This window comes from Lepisosteus platostomus, chromosome 14, assembly GCF_059453375.1.
Source record: "Lepisosteus platostomus isolate fLepPlt1 chromosome 14, fLepPlt1.hap1, whole genome shotgun sequence".
In the NCBI taxonomy this organism is placed as follows: Eukaryota; Metazoa; Chordata; class Actinopteri; order Semionotiformes; family Lepisosteidae; genus Lepisosteus; species Lepisosteus platostomus.
Window position 1 is genome coordinate 6,782,555 of NC_142624.1, and position 17,757 is coordinate 6,800,311.

The following is a 17,757-nucleotide window of genomic DNA, read 5'->3' on the forward strand; positions in this document are numbered from 1 at the left end:
GCAGCTCACTGCAGCTCTTGGGGAATTGAATTACCCAAATGGTTTTCTTTTCCTTAAGCAGACCAAATGTATCGATTAAAGTACGTTTGAGTGGGAGCTTGAAAGGAACATGTCGTAATTAATTCCACACAGAAAAAAAGAAAAAGCACAACGTGGTTTATGAAGTAAGCAGGCGGACAAACAGACAGAGAAGGTGACAACCGGCACAGGAGGTGAGAAAAAGTGTCAAAAGCAATGTAAATCTGGTATACGAGTTTCAGTCAGAAAACAAATGGGAGAGATTTAAAAATAAATTAAACATTGGGAGCTGGGGGAAGGTGTGATACTAGTTTAACAATAGTGCTGACTTCTGGAGTCTTGGCGTGTCTGTGAAAAGCCAGAGATGGAAAAAAATGAGGCACTACTATTTTCAGGAGATCTTTAATCCTCACTGCTCTGACAAGTTTCCTGAAACGGCTATACTAGGATAGGTATTTTAGGGTGAGGAGGCTGTGGGCAGTAAAGGGACCGAAAACAAACGATGCTGTGGATATTAGGTGGTGCGTGTTATGACATGATTGGTGGGTCTGGAAAAAAAGATTCCACTTGACAGGACTCTGTAAAGTGGAGAAGCTCTCTTTGATGCCCTGGAAGAGGGATTTGGTGTAGAATGGGAGCAACAGTGAAATCGGATTCTGGGTTTGGGAATTCCTTGATGGCAAATCCTACTACTTTACTGCATATTCCTGTCTTCCCATTCTCTCTCACACCCAGAGAAGGCTGCACAGCCCAAACCTTTTCCTCTTTCTCTTCTACTTTTCAGCACAGAACTGACCTCTTCTTGCTCCGTTGAAAGTATATTGCTATTCATAACACTTGTACAAGAGAGATCAATGCGACTTCATTGAAGGTTTTTTTTTATTACTTTTGCCCCCAGCATAAATAAATGATCAAAAGTGCACTCTAGAAGGACTGCCACTCTATTATTATTTTGCTCCAGACAGATTTTGCAGCTTTCGGGGGAAAAAGGCATGATTTTCCATTTTTAAACTGAAATTTTTGAATCCGTGGGTTTGTAATAGAGGGTTTGTAGTTTCTATTACAAACCCACGGATTCACACAGCTATCTCATTTCACCCCAAACACACTAAAAGCTCTCTCCCTTTTTCACAGTTCCTTTCGGCTACGATGATTACGCAGCGGCGACATCGATTTCCAGAACCAAACCCACAAAATGTACTCCTTTTTCATCAACAGATGATACCCTAGCAGTGTTACTGACAGGGCCCTTGCCCGAGCCAAAAACACCCCTTGGACCATCAACTCAATCAGGAACTCTCGCCATAACAACCACATTCCTTTGGTGCTTCCCTACCACCCCAGCACACTTCCTATCCCTAGAACTATTAACGACAACTTTTCCATCCTATAGGATGATCCCTCCATTGGGACCCTCTTTTCTGATCGCCCCATCATCTCATATCGCCGATCACCTAATCTGCGCAACCTTCTTGTTCACAGCTCCCTTGACCGCCCTCAGCAACCATCCACACCAGGCACTTTCCCTTGCAACAGAGCTTGCTGTATCACCTGCATGTACACATCTAACACCACACTCATTCAAGGCCCCTCAGGACAATTCCGGATCACCCAGATGACATCCTGTACCTCCAGCAACCTTATTTACTGTATCTCTTGCAGTAAATGCCCAGCCATCTACATTGGAGAAACAGGAAGGAGACTCGGAGACCGCTTCAGAGAACACGTCAGGGCTGTGAAGATTAAAGATCTCTCCAAGCCCATTGTTTCTCATTTCACCTCTGATGGCCATGACCACTCTAATCTCTGTCTGTGTCCTCAAAGACGGTTTTCCAAACTTAAACACCAGAAAGACTACAGAAACCAAAATGATCCTGCAGCTAGGATCACACCTTCCCCCTTCTCTTAACGACAGACTACTTTTCTTCTAAATTCTCTCTATTCATTGTAGGTTTCATTTCTCTCTTCACCTATCCTGACTCCACACCACCTGATTGCCCACTCTGCCTGTCCCCTGCTCCCGCCTCTCGCTCCTCCTCTCTCCCAGCTCTTGATCTCCCGCTACATTACCTTTGCTTACTGCCCTGTCTTTCTCACACCCGAAGAAGGCCGAAACGTTGTGTTTTCTTTCTTCTCTTTTCAGCATGGAATAAATCTATTACCTGTTCCAGTAGGAATTCAAGGCAACACCGGAATTCAAAACTTTTGGTTGAGAACTGGTAATTTACAGATAATGTGAACGGTCACATCGGAGTAATTAGTGAAATACCATAGAGATCCGTATTAGGACAATTATATTTTTATATTATTTATCTAGATTTTGGTTCTTAAACCAGTCAAGTTCGTAGATCATACCAAACTAGGATGCTTAGCAAACTGCATAAACTGAAAGGGAAATTAAGATGTAGCCAGCTGGGCAAACACATGGCCGACATTTAATGTAGCAAATTATCTTGTAGCACATACAGGAAGCAGAAATCGGCATGCTACCAAGAATTTCAACCCTATGTTAAAACAAAGCCGCTGTTCATGAAGCAGAAATGTGTAACACATATGTGTCAAACTATAAAAAACATCCTGTACTCCAGGTTTAATTAAGGAATACAGCTGCTTTCGTGTGAGGAGGAACTGACAGTTATCTTAGTAAAGGGGTGGTACAAGAACAGAATTACCCAATTAAGAGCTCATTCCAAAGAAATAAATGGTGCATTGTACACCCACAAAACGACAGATCCCACATAGTTCCTCTCACTTACCGATTCTGAGAGGAAAGTCTCCCTGATTCCAGATGTTGAAGTTGAAGAGAAGGTGGTGGTACATCTGCTGCAACAGCTGGGGGTTCGTCTCTATAGACACCTGCTCTGTCAGCAGCTGAACAGCCACTAACACATTCACATCCACCAAGCTGCTTGGCAGCTGGCAGGGGAAAAAAAAATACATCTGTGTTAGTTGCCCGGCATCCGGCATTGAAAAATACATTTTCTAAACCGCAAGATGCTCGAGAACTGTCTCCTTGAGGGGCACACTGTAGCCCCAAAGCAAGAGTTTCATATACACTTCAAGAAATATCACTTTGTTATTGTAGCAATTAAAAAATACCAGTAGCTTTGTGAGTATTCCTCTGTAATTGAATTAATTTTTGGGGTGATGTTATCTTCTAAAATAACTCATTAAACAACCCTGATTTAACATTTATCAAAAACCAAAAATATAGACCTAAAAGCCGCTAAAATTAAAAAAGAGTAGAAATGAAAGATAGGCACACTGTGTTTGCTTGAATAACAGTCTCCTGTCCTAATCTATTAGTTTGCAAGATTTCAGGACACATCAGCTTTCACAGCACGCGTAAGTAGTTTCAGCTTCAGTGCTGAGCATTCACTTCTGAAATACCTTTCAGCACCTTGTTTCACTTTACTTTGTAATCCCTGCTGAAGGCTAAAGAAGGCAGGTCCTCTATCTATCAGTGTACAGAGAGGTTCCCATAAAGTATCCGCCTTAATCTCAAGTATTCTCAGTAAAGCAACGACCTTATAAAACAAGGGAACAGAGAATGTGTACAACATTCTAAATAAGACCTTCTTAGTCTTAGCACTCAATTAACGTCACATCCATGAGTTAAATTCCACACTTTCACTATGTGGCTCATATGAAAAGAACTCCATCGCAAAAAATTAAACTATAAAAGACCATGGCACAAAACAGTGCAGAAAACCTAAATGGCACATTTTAGTTCAACTTAATTTGGCAAAGGATTTCAGATGTTTACTGTATGTAGTTCTGTTGCATCCTCAATTGTATATAAACCACAGCCTGCTTATTTAGACAAGAGGACAGCATAGGAAATATGCAGCACTAGAGTAGGATTAGTACTAGGGTATGTTTTTTTTTAGCTTTAAATGGGAGACTTCTGTTTAAGCCTGTTGAGATAAAGTCAATACAGCCATTTGCCACCACCTAACAGGCTTATGGGCTCCTATCATTTGTAATCTTTATGCTCTAGTAAGTGTTATCACTAATGAGATTCTTCCAAATTATGGCACATATCAGTTGTGTAACAGTCAACCAACATCCAGGGAAATTAGAAAACAATACTCATTTAGCGTTCTTATTTCATTTGTTTAAATATTTGCTTTTGAAATGTGAATAAGGTAGGACTGCAAACAATCCAGGTCTGTCTTCTCCTTGGTCCTGTTCACTGAAGCTTTACTGGACTTACCTTTTGTAACAAGGCCCCTAAGGTAGCAACTCCATGGGAGTGAATAAGATTTTCTTGGTTGATCGGGTGCCTTTGAATGAAGTGCTTGATCATCAGGAGAAATGTAGCAACGACATTCTTTTCCAATCTGGCCTCTGGAAAGAGAAAAAGAAAGCGATTAAATACACGATAAGATAAGATCAGATCTTCAGATCACTTTATTGGCCCTATACAATTTCTTGTGTTTAGAATTTGTCTTCTTGCAGACCCCAGCTTGCTCTCCATGAGACACGCAGACGGGGAGAGAGAAGCTTGGGGTCAGAGCGCAGGGTCAGCCATTTATATGGCCCCTGGAGCAGTTGGGGTTAAGGGCCTTGCTCAGGGGCCCAACGGACTAGGATTCCTCTGCCGGCTGCGGAATACGATCCTTAGCCACAGAGCCACCACACGGCCCAAGGTGGTACCTTTGTGGGGACTTTTAGCTTTCAATTTCCTGCGACCATTTTAAAGTGCATCCTTCAGTATGTGGTCACGTGTGGCAGTTGCTGCAGGGGATGTTTGAGGATTGTTCTTGCATTTTTATTGAAAAAAACAATCATTTTCCTTTTCTTCTAAATTTGTGGGAAACCAGCCTCCATTGTTGGCACAGGGGCAATTTTTTTTTCCATTTACCCTCGATCATTTTGGCGGAACACTGTCATCACAGTCTGGCTGATACAATCCCACTGAACTCCCAGCCTCTTGGGAAAAAAAAAAAATGCATACCTTCCTGTTTTCTTTCTTGACAGTTGCAAAATGTTAGGGTATGGAAAGTCTTTAAAACTTTTTTTTTACTTAAGACTTATGCAATGACTGCCCAGACAAAAGCATTATACATTATAAGTGTAAAAAAACAGTATTGTGTTTAATAGTTCAAGTAGGTAGCTGCGTCAGCATGTGTAGGCTGCAAACGAACAAGAAAAGGTTTATTCCAAGCTGAAAAGAGAAGAAAAGAAACACAACATTTCAGCTGTGGAGTCTTCTTTGAGTGTGGAGCCAAAGAAGGCTCCACAGCCAAAACGTTGTGTTTCTTTTCTTCACTTCTCAGCATAGTGCTTAATAAGACTTTCACCTGAAGCTTTGGTTGAAGGTAAAATAACCCAGTCCCCGTCTGAGGGGGTACACAATTCTGTTGTAATGTACTCAGAGCCAGAAGCATCTTCACTCTTTACTGCTCCACTCAGATTACTGATCTGTTCCAGCAATGGGTATAGCACGTTCAGGCCTCCAATGCAGTTGATCATGTCCTGCAATGAATATTAACGATTGTTTATGAGGCAGTCAACAAACAGATTTTATTTCACAGTATTTGCCCTCTGGGGCAGACATCTTTGGGATCTACATTTTTATGGACAAAGGCAATGCTTTAGTGAAATATTAACAGAAGTACTGTTTACTTTTTGTGATAATACTTAAAACAATAAAAAAAAATTTCAGAGCATTCAGAAATATGGCATTGTGTATCCACTAAAAATGATCAAAAGGGACATATCTTGTACTGTAACTTAATGTTCCTTTATCTTGCTACAAGCTACAGAAGAGGCTCTGGACAGCCACATCTCTTGCTTTCTAGATCTGTTCGATTTTCTTGTTTGTCACAGGCTCTAAATCCACTGTAGTGAAGAGTCTAAGAACTTCAAATCGTGAAAATAACACTTTACCTTAATATCCCAATTCACAACTTTATTTCCGGTGAGCCGCCCATTAAAATGATTTGGAGAAAGATCGAGGCAAATAGGGTTTTTGCAGGCCTGATGAAACAAAAAAACAATGCACTCTTAACAGCAGATTGTTAATGCGCATATATTTTTTCTGTAGCGTGCAACTGATTTTTAAAAAAAGATTTCATCTATACCCTGTTAAAGAAAGGTCAAGGTGTCTGCAAAAGTCACTGCTGTCTAAGTTCTCTCAGCCCCATGATAATGATCTGGCAAGAGCCACTAAGTAAGTAGTATCAACAGGGATGATAAAAGAGATCAGTCAAATCTATTATCAGACAAATACAGATACAATTACATCACAGTCTTAATTGGTGTCATAACAAATAAACATTAAATATGGGAATGTCCCAAGAAATGCGGAAGAAAGCATCACAGGCATTTTAAAACACTAATCTGTGAATCTAATCTACATACATATGAAATGTGGTATTTTGAGCACCAGAATACAAAATGCCATAGCAAAATACAACGTATGTAAGTGCAAGATAATACAATTCCAGTCCCGCCTGACTAAAATGTAATCAAGCAGGTACTGTAATATTCTTGATTTTGATCTTGATTTTTGCTCATTTATCATGACTTGTGGAACTTGCTTCTAGTCCCATTAACAATGATCAACAAATTGATTTCTGTGCACTGCAGACATAAAGGGAAACAAGTGGCAAATGTCCCAGAATGTAGACTGTAGCACATTTCTCTTTGAAAAGCTTTCAGCCCATAGCCTAGATAACACCAGAGTGACCCTGACAGTATACCAGGTTATCATGACTTTAAGAGTGAAAAGGTGAGCTTTAGTAACACACCACTTTTTAATGGCAAATTATCATGCCAGCAATCTTAAGGGTGCTTACTAGTGATGAGAAGAAATGACTAAGAATTAGTGAGCATCAAAAGAAGCTTATCACACTGCAACACATCCACACAATTATCAAGACACTCTTTCATGGCACTCTCATTTTATAGAACATATACAGTGGTGTGAAAAAGTGTTTGCCCCCTTCCTGATTTCTTATTTTTTTGCATGTTTGTCACACTGAAATGTTTCAGATCATCAAACAAATTGAAATATTAGACAAAGATAACACAAGTAAACACAAAATGCAGCTTTTAAATGAAGGTTTTTATTATTAAGGGAAAAAAAAATCCAAACCTACATGGCCCTGTGTGAAAAAGTGATTGCCCCCCCCTGTTAAAACAGAAATCAACTGTGGTTTATCACATCTTTGGAAAGCTGAGTTCAATTTCTCCAGCCACACCCAGGCCTGATTACTGCCACACCTGTTCTCAATCAAGAAATCACTTAAATAGGACCTGCCTGACAAAGTGAAGTAGACCAAAAGATCCTCAACAGCTAGACATCATGCTGCGATCCAAAGAAATTCAGGAACAAATGAGAAACAGAGTAATTGAGATTTATCAGTCTGGAAAAGGTTATAAAGCCATTTCTAAAGCTTTGGGACTCCAGCTAACCACAGTTAAGGTCAGTGTTCATGACTCCACCATAAGAAAGAGACTGGGCAAAAATGGCCTGCATGGCAGAGTTCCAAGAAGAAAACCACTGCTGAGCAAAAAGAACATAAAGGCTCGTCTCAGTTTTGCCAGAAAACATTTTGATGATCCCCAAGACTTTTGGGAAAATACTCTGTGGACTGATGTGACAAAAGTTGAACTTTTTGGAAGGTGTGTGTCCCATTACATCTGGCGTAAAAGTAACACAGCATTTCAGAAAAGGAACATCATACCAACAGTAAAATATGGTGGTGGTAGTGTGATGGTCTGGGGCTGTTTTGCTGCTTCAGAACCTGGAAGACTTGCTGTGGTAAATGGAACCATGAATTCTGCTGTCTACCAAAAAATCCTGAAGGAGAATGTCCGGCCATCTGTTCGTGACCTCAAGCTGAAGCGCACTTGGGTTCTGCAGCAGGACAATGATCCAAAACACACTAGCAAGTCCACCTCTGAATGGCTTAAGAAAAACAAAATGAAGACTTTGGAGTGGCCTAGTCAAAGTCCTGACCTGAATCCGATTGAGATATTGTGGCATGACCTTAAAAAAGCGGTTAAGGCTCGAAAACCCTCCAAGGTGGCTGAATTACAACAATTCTGCAAAGATGAGTGGGCCAAAATTCCTCCACAGCGCTGTAAAAGACTCATTGCCAGTTATCGCAAACGCTTGATTGCAGTTGTTGCTGCTAAGGGTGGCCCAATCAGTTATTAGGTTTAGGGGGCAATCACTTTTTCACACAGGGCCATGTAGGTTTGGATTTTTTTTCCCCTTATTAATAAAAACCTTCATTTAAAAACTGCATTTTGTGTTTACTTGTGTTATCTTTGTCTAATACTTCAATTTGTTTGATGATCTGAAATATTTCAGTGTGACAAACATGCAAAAAAATAAGAAATCAGGAAGGGGGCAAACACTTTTTCACACCACTGTAATCAAGTTGAATTCATGATGCTGATTTACATTGATCATCAACAGCAAGGGATCTACTGTATAAGAGCCACATGCTTTGCACCAGGTTGCTCATGATGGTTTATCCCTGGTCAAGCATGTGCCTGTTCACTGGTCTTGTCTGGTCTAGATACCACGTCATCCCGGCTTATCCCACAAAAGTCCCATCGGACTCGAGCCTGACAAATAGGGAATCCAGCAGGGCACAACTGTCACAGTTTCATCTGGCAAGGAAGTTGCTGTTAGATGAAGAGGATAAGGATTTGCACGGTCCAGCTGGCATTCTGTCACGTGCCGACCAGAGAGGCAACAAACGCACTGATCCACATCAAGTCAGAGAGAGAGCACAGGACCAGCGCGCTGACAAAAGCGAATACAATTGATTTTTGGAGAATCAACAGTTAGTCACACATTAGAAGACACGTGTGGAAACTGTGCGAGAGTGTATTTCAAAATGACAGAAGAAGCACTGAGGGGAACAAGCTAACTGGAAATATATTGTTGATACCAAGACATTTCTTTCAAGAAACAACTGGAAGAGATCCTCAGAACAATCAGCTCCTAGCAACCAGATCAGCTCAGATGAACTGAAAGGCCTCCTCTCAATGGAAACCTTTAAGTTATCTTTTTTATTTTCTTCGAGTCCACCTGAGATATGACTAACACCGCCTTTTTCTGTTACTTTGCTGAACAATGTTGAGCACTGTGCCCCTGTGAGGTTATCTGACCTGAGAAACCTTTATTGTTTATCTGCCTGTTAAACGATCGATCAAACGCTACTGAATGAGAAAGAGTCAAAATGAACCACAAATCCAAAATCACACTGAAACTAGCGAGTGGGATTTATTTTCAATAAGGCATCCAGAAGTGAGATAAGAAAAACATTGACAGTATTTACATTTATCCCATCTTCTTAAAAATACAGCACAAATTTCTAATAATTGTGTATTTACAATGTACAATTTTTTCTCAACAAATTCCCAAATACCCAGCCAACACTGGGCACAGTGTTGAGCCTCATTTAAACACAACCCTGCTCTTGGTTGCTTATCCCTCTTGTTCAGTCACAGTGAATGGCACAATCAGGTATGTTACTCTCAAAACAAGATGAAGTTTGAAATCTGTCAAGTTCATAAAACAGCAAAGAGATGGCAAGGATAGTATCTACATCTGAGAGGGAGCTTACAACATGGCAGCTAACACAAGGTAAAACAATTCTACAGTAAATACATTTGCTCAAGGGTGGCATGGTAGCTCAGAGGTTAGTTTTGGTGTCTTGCAAAACAGGCTCGCTGGGGCCCTGGGTTCAGTTCACTGGGTTTTAGTGTTCGCTGGCTTTTCTCTAGGTTCTCCAGTGTCCTTGCACAGTCCAAAGATATACTGGTAGGTTAACTTGGTTCTGGGAAAATTGACTCTGGTGAGTATGTGCGTGTCTGTGCTTGTGTCCGTCTTCCCTGTAATGGACTGGCGTTCCATCCAGCGTGTACCCTGCTGTGACAGGCTCTAGCTTCACCGATACTCCGAATCAGGTGAAACGCTTGGAAAAATTATTGGATGGCCAGAATGGGTAATGTGTAAACTATTCTTTTGATCCAAGAATATCTAAAAAACTTCCAACTAGAAACATCCAAACAGAAGACAGCAGTGTGCTGACGTATTCCAGCCTCCAACTTACTGATGGTATGAAGGCCCTTGCTTTCTTAATAATTGGGGCGTACTGGTTCCATTCTGAGCTTTTGATTCTCAATTTTCTCAAGGGTTGACAGATCAGGTCTCTCATGAATGAGCGTTTCAGAGTTTACGTCAACAGTGTAAGTGACTAGAGTGTATCTCCATCTAGTCATAAATTAACAATTAACTAAAATTATGTCAAAACATTTCATCAATATCCACAATTTTATATACTTTATTTGAGTAAAATCATCCATGCATAAAGAGTGATAAGCTACTTTTGATGCTCAATAAAATAAACACATTTTCCAACACATTCTAAAAGGTCTGTAAGTGACATAACTTTATATTGTTCCACAGTGACTTCCTTTAAAATAATCCAATCACAGAAATGTGCTGTAGTGTTAAGTGGTATGGCATGAAAAAGGTTAATCAGCTTGGAAAACCTGTACTAAACCACGCATGGAGCAGTGAGCCAGGGAAACGCAAGCTCTGATACGGCATGAGCTGTAGACTTTCACATCTGGCAGTAAAACAAGGTGATAACCGAATGATCAGGGCTACTGATAATATATATACAAACTCACCTTCGGGGAGTAGTAAAGAAGGAGTTTAGATGGAAGATCTCCAAGCTCAGACTCTTGACTCTTAAAAGGAGAAATGCAGTTTGGACCTAAAAATCAACAGAATAAATAACTAGTCTTCATGCAGCGATCATGCTTGTAAACTAAAAAGGACTATAATATGTAAATACTGACTGGGACAAATGTTCCAAGTGTCAATTTAGTACAGAACACTGATCAGCAGTTAAAATTCAGATTTCCCTCATCGTGCTCACAGCTACACGTCAGAGTTGCCGTCTCACCTGCTGCAAACAGGAGTTTGACCTGCGCGGGTTGTAGGGCGTCGTGGAAAACCATCACGCTGCCCAGCTGCCCTTCCAAAGAGGTGGGGCTGCCCCACTCACTGTCCTGAGTCCCGGCGGAGATCAGCTTGGTGACCGACTCTGGTTTGCCCAGCAGCCCGCCCCAGGTGGGGGCAGACAGGATGCCCCCGAGGGAGGAGCGCCCTGGGGCGGAGAGGTGAGAGAAGGGGGGATCTGGGATCTGCGAAGGAGGGGGTGTAGTGGTCCGGTGCCCGGCTGATCCAATACAGCATGAAATGAAAGGCTGGGAGAGAACAAGATCCAATGGGTTTTAACTGCACATATCCGAACATCCATGATTTCTTTTGAAGCATTGAATCCCCGTCCCAGTTTACTGCCGGCTTTCTATAACTCTAACCTTCTGACGTTTCTAAATCTGAATTGTTAACTTGAACATTCCTGGATTTTAAATTACTGCAAAATAAACTTACGAGTAAAAACCCTTTTATTAATTTGTGCCCGTGAGCGCTCCACACAAAACGCAATGCCAACGGAAGTTTAGGCCAAGAATATATTTTATATATAAAATACTTTTCAGTCAATATTTTCACAAATAATATAAAGATATACCGTTACAGTAGGAACGCATACAATACCCTAAACTATGTAAAAGTGCACAATGAAAATAATTCCTTATAAAAGTTCACTATAGTATACTAAGGTAAAAAAAAAAAGTATGTAAGAAATTAAGCACAGAGAAATCATGATATATGGTGCAGCAAGATGAAAATCAGAAACTGGTGTAAAGCACAGTAAATGTAAGTATAGCAAAACCGTGGAATATAAAGCTTATTTTTAGCAATGTGAAGAGAAACACACATTTCTTGGCATGACTTGGTTCCAAGTGGTGTTTCTTGTTACAAAGATCTTACCTCAGTCATGGTGGGGAACTTCAATGGTGCAGACAGCTTCTGCTGCCCGTTGACATAAATGTAAATCAAGCTCTGTCCAAAAGGCCTCTTTCCGGGAATGTGAACCACCGCTATGCTGTGCTGTAGAAACAGACGAAAGCGATTTATGTTTCGGCAATGTTTAAAATAAACTGACCTCAGCATCGTTTTTCTCCTATGTTCTGTGGTTTTATAAATGGATAAATGGTTAACGTGAGCACAACACAAGCTTTGAGCTAGCAGAGAATCTGCCTAATGTCTAGTCTTAATGAAGAAAGAGAAACTTCAGGTTTGTAACCAAAGCTAAGCCACAATTCTAAAAGCTCACTTTACACATTTAACAGTCAAAAATCTCAGAATATTCTTACATTTATTACCTTTCTTAGACTATTATATCTGACTAAATTGCAGGAAAAGCATCACTGAAAATTTCAGAAAACAAATTCTACACTGCAGTTCACTGCAGGAAAGGATTCAGTCTTAACTGAATTAATTATTGGCACTACATATAAAAGCAACTGCTAAGACGTCATACTGGGTACTAACTGAAAAATATCCAAGAGAACTGGAGTTACCCATCACTGATCTAGACTGGTCTCTGACTGAGCACACCTGTCAGTTCCAGTTTTCACAGTAATCAAGCTGTTAATTACTTAGGTTCTCTTTTCTTTTAGGCCACGTTTCTGCACTCAATCTTCAGTCTTGAAAATATTCTGCTGTAGGCAGGCTTTTTCCAAGAAATGTAATCTCAACTCAACTTGTTTTTTTTAGTAGATGCTTGCTCATGTCTACCTAAACAAAACATAAAACTGAGGCAATAATGATCTGCAGGGGCAGGTGCATTTTCTGATGCTTCAGAAAACATTTGCACAACATACAATTTTGTGTTCTAATGAGACTGAAGTGCTTATATTTCAGACACCGGAATGAAAAAATCAGATGATGATTAGTTAATAAATAACTTTTTAATAATGAGTTGATAATAATTACTAACACCTCCAACTGTTTAAAACAAGGGTGGGGAACGTCCAGCCCGCGAAATCATTTGGTCTGGCCCTGCCAAGGAAACCGCAGGCATAGAGCTGTGCGTGTGCGTATTGCAGACCGGGCAGGTAACAGATCCGTTTAATGTTTCTGCTGTTTGGCAAGTGTTTGTTGTGTTCTTAAAATAAAGAGTTGTTTAATTTACCAATTAACTGTCTGGTTTCTTCAACTTTCACTCAGGAGAAAAAATCTGCCTTTAAACTTGAAAGAAATAATGATTTGACATTTATCGTGATAATCATCGATATCGACTGATATGAACATTTTTATCGTGATAATGTTTTTGGCCATATCGCCCAGCCCTACGCAGTTGCGAGTAGCAACATCATCAATACCAGCTAACATCACACGCCTCACCAAAGAGAAGCAGTTCCAGCCATCACATTAGGGGTGAGTTAATTAAATGTTTGACCAAATATAGCAGGCTAATTTTTGAATGATGTTATAAATATCCAAATGGCCCTTGGCAGAAAAAAGGTTCCCCTTTAAACCCCTGGTTTAAAAGATGGAAACGGACTAAAAAAGTATAGATAAATTAGCCTATGCCATACGGAGCTCAGCTGGAATCAAAACCAGAAGCGACACATCAGAGCAAATGGTTAAAAACTTGCAAAAGACATCCTTGTACAGTGGTAATGTTACTCACCCAAAGGGAGTCACAGAAACAGTGATCAGGCAACATGACTGTCGTATATTCCTTCTTGGTGCAGACAGCAACAACTAGCACCCCCGAAGAGCTAATGAAGGCTTCAAAACCAGTGCCACTGGCAGTGAAGAAACTAAGAAGACACAAATCCCACATTTAGGTTTTGAAAGATCTTCACACCTTATAAGACACCTTTTTGCATCTTCTTCATGACTAGTGCACAGAGAAGATTATGTAGTGCATAGCAAGTGAGAGCAGAGTATGGAACATACTGTATCATGGAATCTCGGGAGTTGCATGTTTTGAACAAGTACTCAGGATTAAAGTATGTATGAGTCCATTTTTTACACTGTTTCAGTATCACGTTGTTGACAGAGTAAGAACATAATTAAAAGACTTTGAATTCTGAGATATATAGAGAGAATGATGTTCTGTAAGAGGAATCAATTAAAGGACTAGATTCCTCCATGTCTGCTTATCATTACATTTTCAGATGCTTTATTGTTTCTTAAGCGACTACAATATAGTACTTAAAATGGCCTTTGTGAACACTTGATACAGACTGCCAAGCAGAATGCTAGGTAAGAAACACTCAGATGCAACAATGCATGAAGAGATCTGACCTCATGAATTCAAAATATAAAGTAAATTCAAACTCCGATAGCACTGATAGCACTGCCACTTATGTAACCTCTGTTGAAATTTAAGTTATCTAGCATGGCAGACAAGTTAAGCTGCAATATCACCTTGTAGCCTGATCTTGTCAGAACTCAGAAGCTAAACAAGACTAGGCCTGGTCAGTACTTCACTGACTAACAGAAAACTGTTAATAGACCATGGTAACAGAAGGTGTTATATTTGTCCCAAAACATTTTAGCTAGTTCAGTTTTTTTAACAGTCAGTAAAACTAACTTCAGGCAAATTGAAGCAACATTCCTCTGTCCTTTGTTACACATTAAAATATTACTTATGTGCATATTACATTTAAAAGTGACAAAGGCTTTTTCTGAGGGTTACTGTATATTGACTTCTCAAAATACACATTGCGTTTTCATGCTCTGGTAAACTGTAACTCATCGGTTTCTTACACTTATTAACTTTGGTTAAACTTAAACAGGATGTGTTTACAGCTCTGAGTGTACAGAATACACAACCAAGCAATGTCACTGATTGCAAAACACCTCATATTTCAATTTAGGCATTTAGCCAATCGGTGTGCAAACATATCTTTATAATACTGTATATAATGAGTCATGTTTTTAACTGATCCTAACTGATTTTATTATTATTATCTGTATCAATGCTGGAATTACATGTGTGATCATGCTGGCAAAAAATAGGATGTTATTATACTGACACTGATAGTGACAGTGAACAGTGAACTCTGATGAGTGCTGAATTTGAATTTAAAAATTGAAAAGAGCACGTAACTCGGCCCCCGGTCAATCCCAATGGATGTGCTGCTCAAAGGTGCTCCCTCCTACCTATAGAGCTGCTTTCTTTTTTCTCCTTTGCTAGAGATCCCAGATCCCTGCTGGTCCTGGTCAAGGCAGAGCCACGCAAAAAAGCTGAAGGCGTAACCCGGCCAGCGCTGAACGGTGGGCACTGAAATCCCTGCCATGCTGGGGGAGAGATCGAAGTACTGCAGGGCATTTTCCAGCCCCTGTTTGCGGGCCATGCCCAGGATGGCTCTCAGGACTGGCACCACATAAGGGTGGGCCTGCTTGGGATCATCAGTCCTCAGCAGCCTCATCAGCTGCAAGAGCTCCTTGCTGCTCAGCGACTGGCTGCCCAGAGATCCGAAGAGACTGATCAGGTTCTCGGCGCAAGTCCTGTGAAGTCTGCTATGACAGTTCAGGGTATCCAGGATGTGGATAACCATGGAGGCGTTGACACAGGTGGTGCGGCTCTGCCGGTTTATGCAGCAGATCCGTTTTAGCCAATCGGAGATGAAGATCTGGAGGTCGTGGGATTCCAGGTGCGGCAGCCACTGGATCAGCAGCAGCAGGGGCTGGACGTTACTGATGCCCAGGATTCCCACCGACGTGTGATCTCCTTCGACGGCCTGGAATTTCAAAGCGGGTCACACTCAACGTCGTCATTCACAACCTTTTTAGAGAAGCACGCACATTTCAAAATGGCACGGTGACTGTAAATCGCAGTTTAAATCCATGGATTGTATGGAAAAGAAATTTCAGAAAAATAAGTTCTGTACATAAGAAACACTGTATGGTACAGCGATTCCATGCTGAAATGGAAAACAAGTTTTGCCGGCTATGAACCATAAGTTTCTCATAATATACATGCATATATTACGTATATTCACTCAACTGATTTATCTCTTAGGCAGGGAAAATAGACTACACATAATGTTAGGCCACTTATGCCAGTTAAGTTCAAACCCAATATCAAATCTAAGAAGAGAATCCATTTTTTCAAAGGCGCTTTTCAATATTTCAATGTTTGCACCCAACAAGAGTGTGACAAGAACTGAACCCCCAAGAAGAATGGATATTAATTTCTGGAAAATCATATTCCACTCGCTGAGAAGCACTGTGTACGGTGTACTGCGTACGCAGTGTACAGTATATACAGTATAGTTTTGGATCCAGAAGAGAGACAGTCCGGTGCGTCCCAGACGTGCTCCATTGGATTCATGTTAGGTGAAGGTAGGGCCAGTACATCACACAAATGACATGCCAGGAAAATCTGCAAACCATGACATGCCTTACATTATAAATGCGAGGCTGTAATTTGCCAACAAACTGAATTTGTATAAATTTACAATTCAAATTTTAATTCCTTAACAAACAAATTAAACTGCCAAGAAAGGTGTAATGTGTAGGACAAGAATACTGTTTCCATATGTACTGCATAATTAAGGAGCCACCTACTCTGAGCAACACCCACACTGTATTATAGCCTATTTCATCACACCTCCAACCACTGAAATGGTCCAATTGTGCAACACAACATGGATGATGTCTCTTTGGCTATAGTACTGTCATGGCCTACCACTGTGCCAGAACTGATTCGGACTGGGCCAGACTGAACCATGGCTTGTCACTGAATACATTCCAGCTTTTTCAAAATCAGTTTCAATTCAATCCAATACTTTATTGCCACATCAACAAAGCTGATTGGAATTTTCTCTAATGGGGGCCAGATAAAAACACCAAAAAGACATAATCATTGTTTTTAGCCAGTTTCTGCTATAATGACTTTACACCCAAGACACAACATGTTGCCCTCTGCCAGTTATACCTCGCCACATCAACTTGCACATGTTAAACTCTAACGCCTTTATCTTCAAGAGCTACAGTCTTATTATAGTGGAGATGACCTGTCCACAGTAACACCATTTTTGTCACAATTTAAACTCATTTCAATCCTTCACTGGACTGCGCTGTGATTCCTTACATCCCTACACTGCAGACATGATAATATCAACCAGTGCGCACCCACATCCATGGAGAACCGAGACACCCAGATATTGCTGCACCTCAGCATCTCAAAGGCCTCTTCTTTTCTACCACTGTGATTGCGACACACTCTCCCTGGCCTTTTGTACTTACTTTCACAGGTTCAATAATGTGTTAATATTGCACTGATCACATCCGCTGTTGCACATGTGATAAACATTTTATCATATACTGTATGGTGTGTTAAAGACACGCAAGATTGAGTTGGGATTTTAACATTTAGTTAAATGGTTGGCAATGAAGTGAAATTTTTTCAATAGAAAACCTGTATACTTCTGGTGAAATACTGGAACCAAAATCATTTTGTGTTTTTAATTTCTTTCAGTGTATATATACCCATGATATATATACACGTGTATTACAGTGTCAATTAATTAATGACAATATCTAGACTGAATGGACGAATGACAGGAAGAGCTTAGAACTTAAAACAATAATGATTTTAGCTGTAGTTAACATTTAACTAAAATCTCTGGTTGTACCTTTAAAATAAAGTTAGCTTGAAAGAACTGAAAGAAACAAAAGCTGCAAACATTCTGGCCTTTATTATTTATTGGTGCGATTTCTTTCCAAGCCTGTACAGTCAGGATTAGTGCACTTTTCTGATAATAGATTTGCGACTGCTTACGAGTAAACCCCGATGATGGTGTGGTTTAGAAGAGAGAACTGGA

The 17,757-nt window shown here is 40.4% G+C and overlaps 1 protein-coding gene across 2 annotated transcripts in view; it reads right to left on the bottom strand.

Annotated features, from left to right (window-relative positions):
* Positions 1-17,757, bottom strand: part of nbeal1 (neurobeachin-like 1) — a 132,267-nt gene that overhangs the window by 43,080 nt on the left and 71,430 nt on the right. For both annotated transcript variants that reach the window (XM_088606748.1, XM_088606747.1), the window contains 9 exons: positions 15,089-15,669; positions 13,605-13,737; positions 11,897-12,016; positions 10,965-11,268; positions 10,687-10,772; positions 5,914-6,003; positions 5,325-5,499; positions 4,235-4,368; positions 2,775-2,934 (listed from right to left, as the gene is read on the bottom strand). In XM_088606748.1, coding sequence (XP_088462874.1) covers positions 2,775-2,934; positions 4,235-4,368; positions 5,325-5,499; positions 5,914-6,003; positions 10,687-10,772; positions 10,965-11,268; positions 11,897-12,016; positions 13,605-13,737; positions 15,089-15,669 — 1,783 coding nt within the window. The remainder of the gene's footprint in view (positions 1-2,774; positions 2,935-4,234; positions 4,369-5,324; positions 5,500-5,913; positions 6,004-10,686; positions 10,773-10,964; positions 11,269-11,896; positions 12,017-13,604; positions 13,738-15,088; positions 15,670-17,757) is intronic.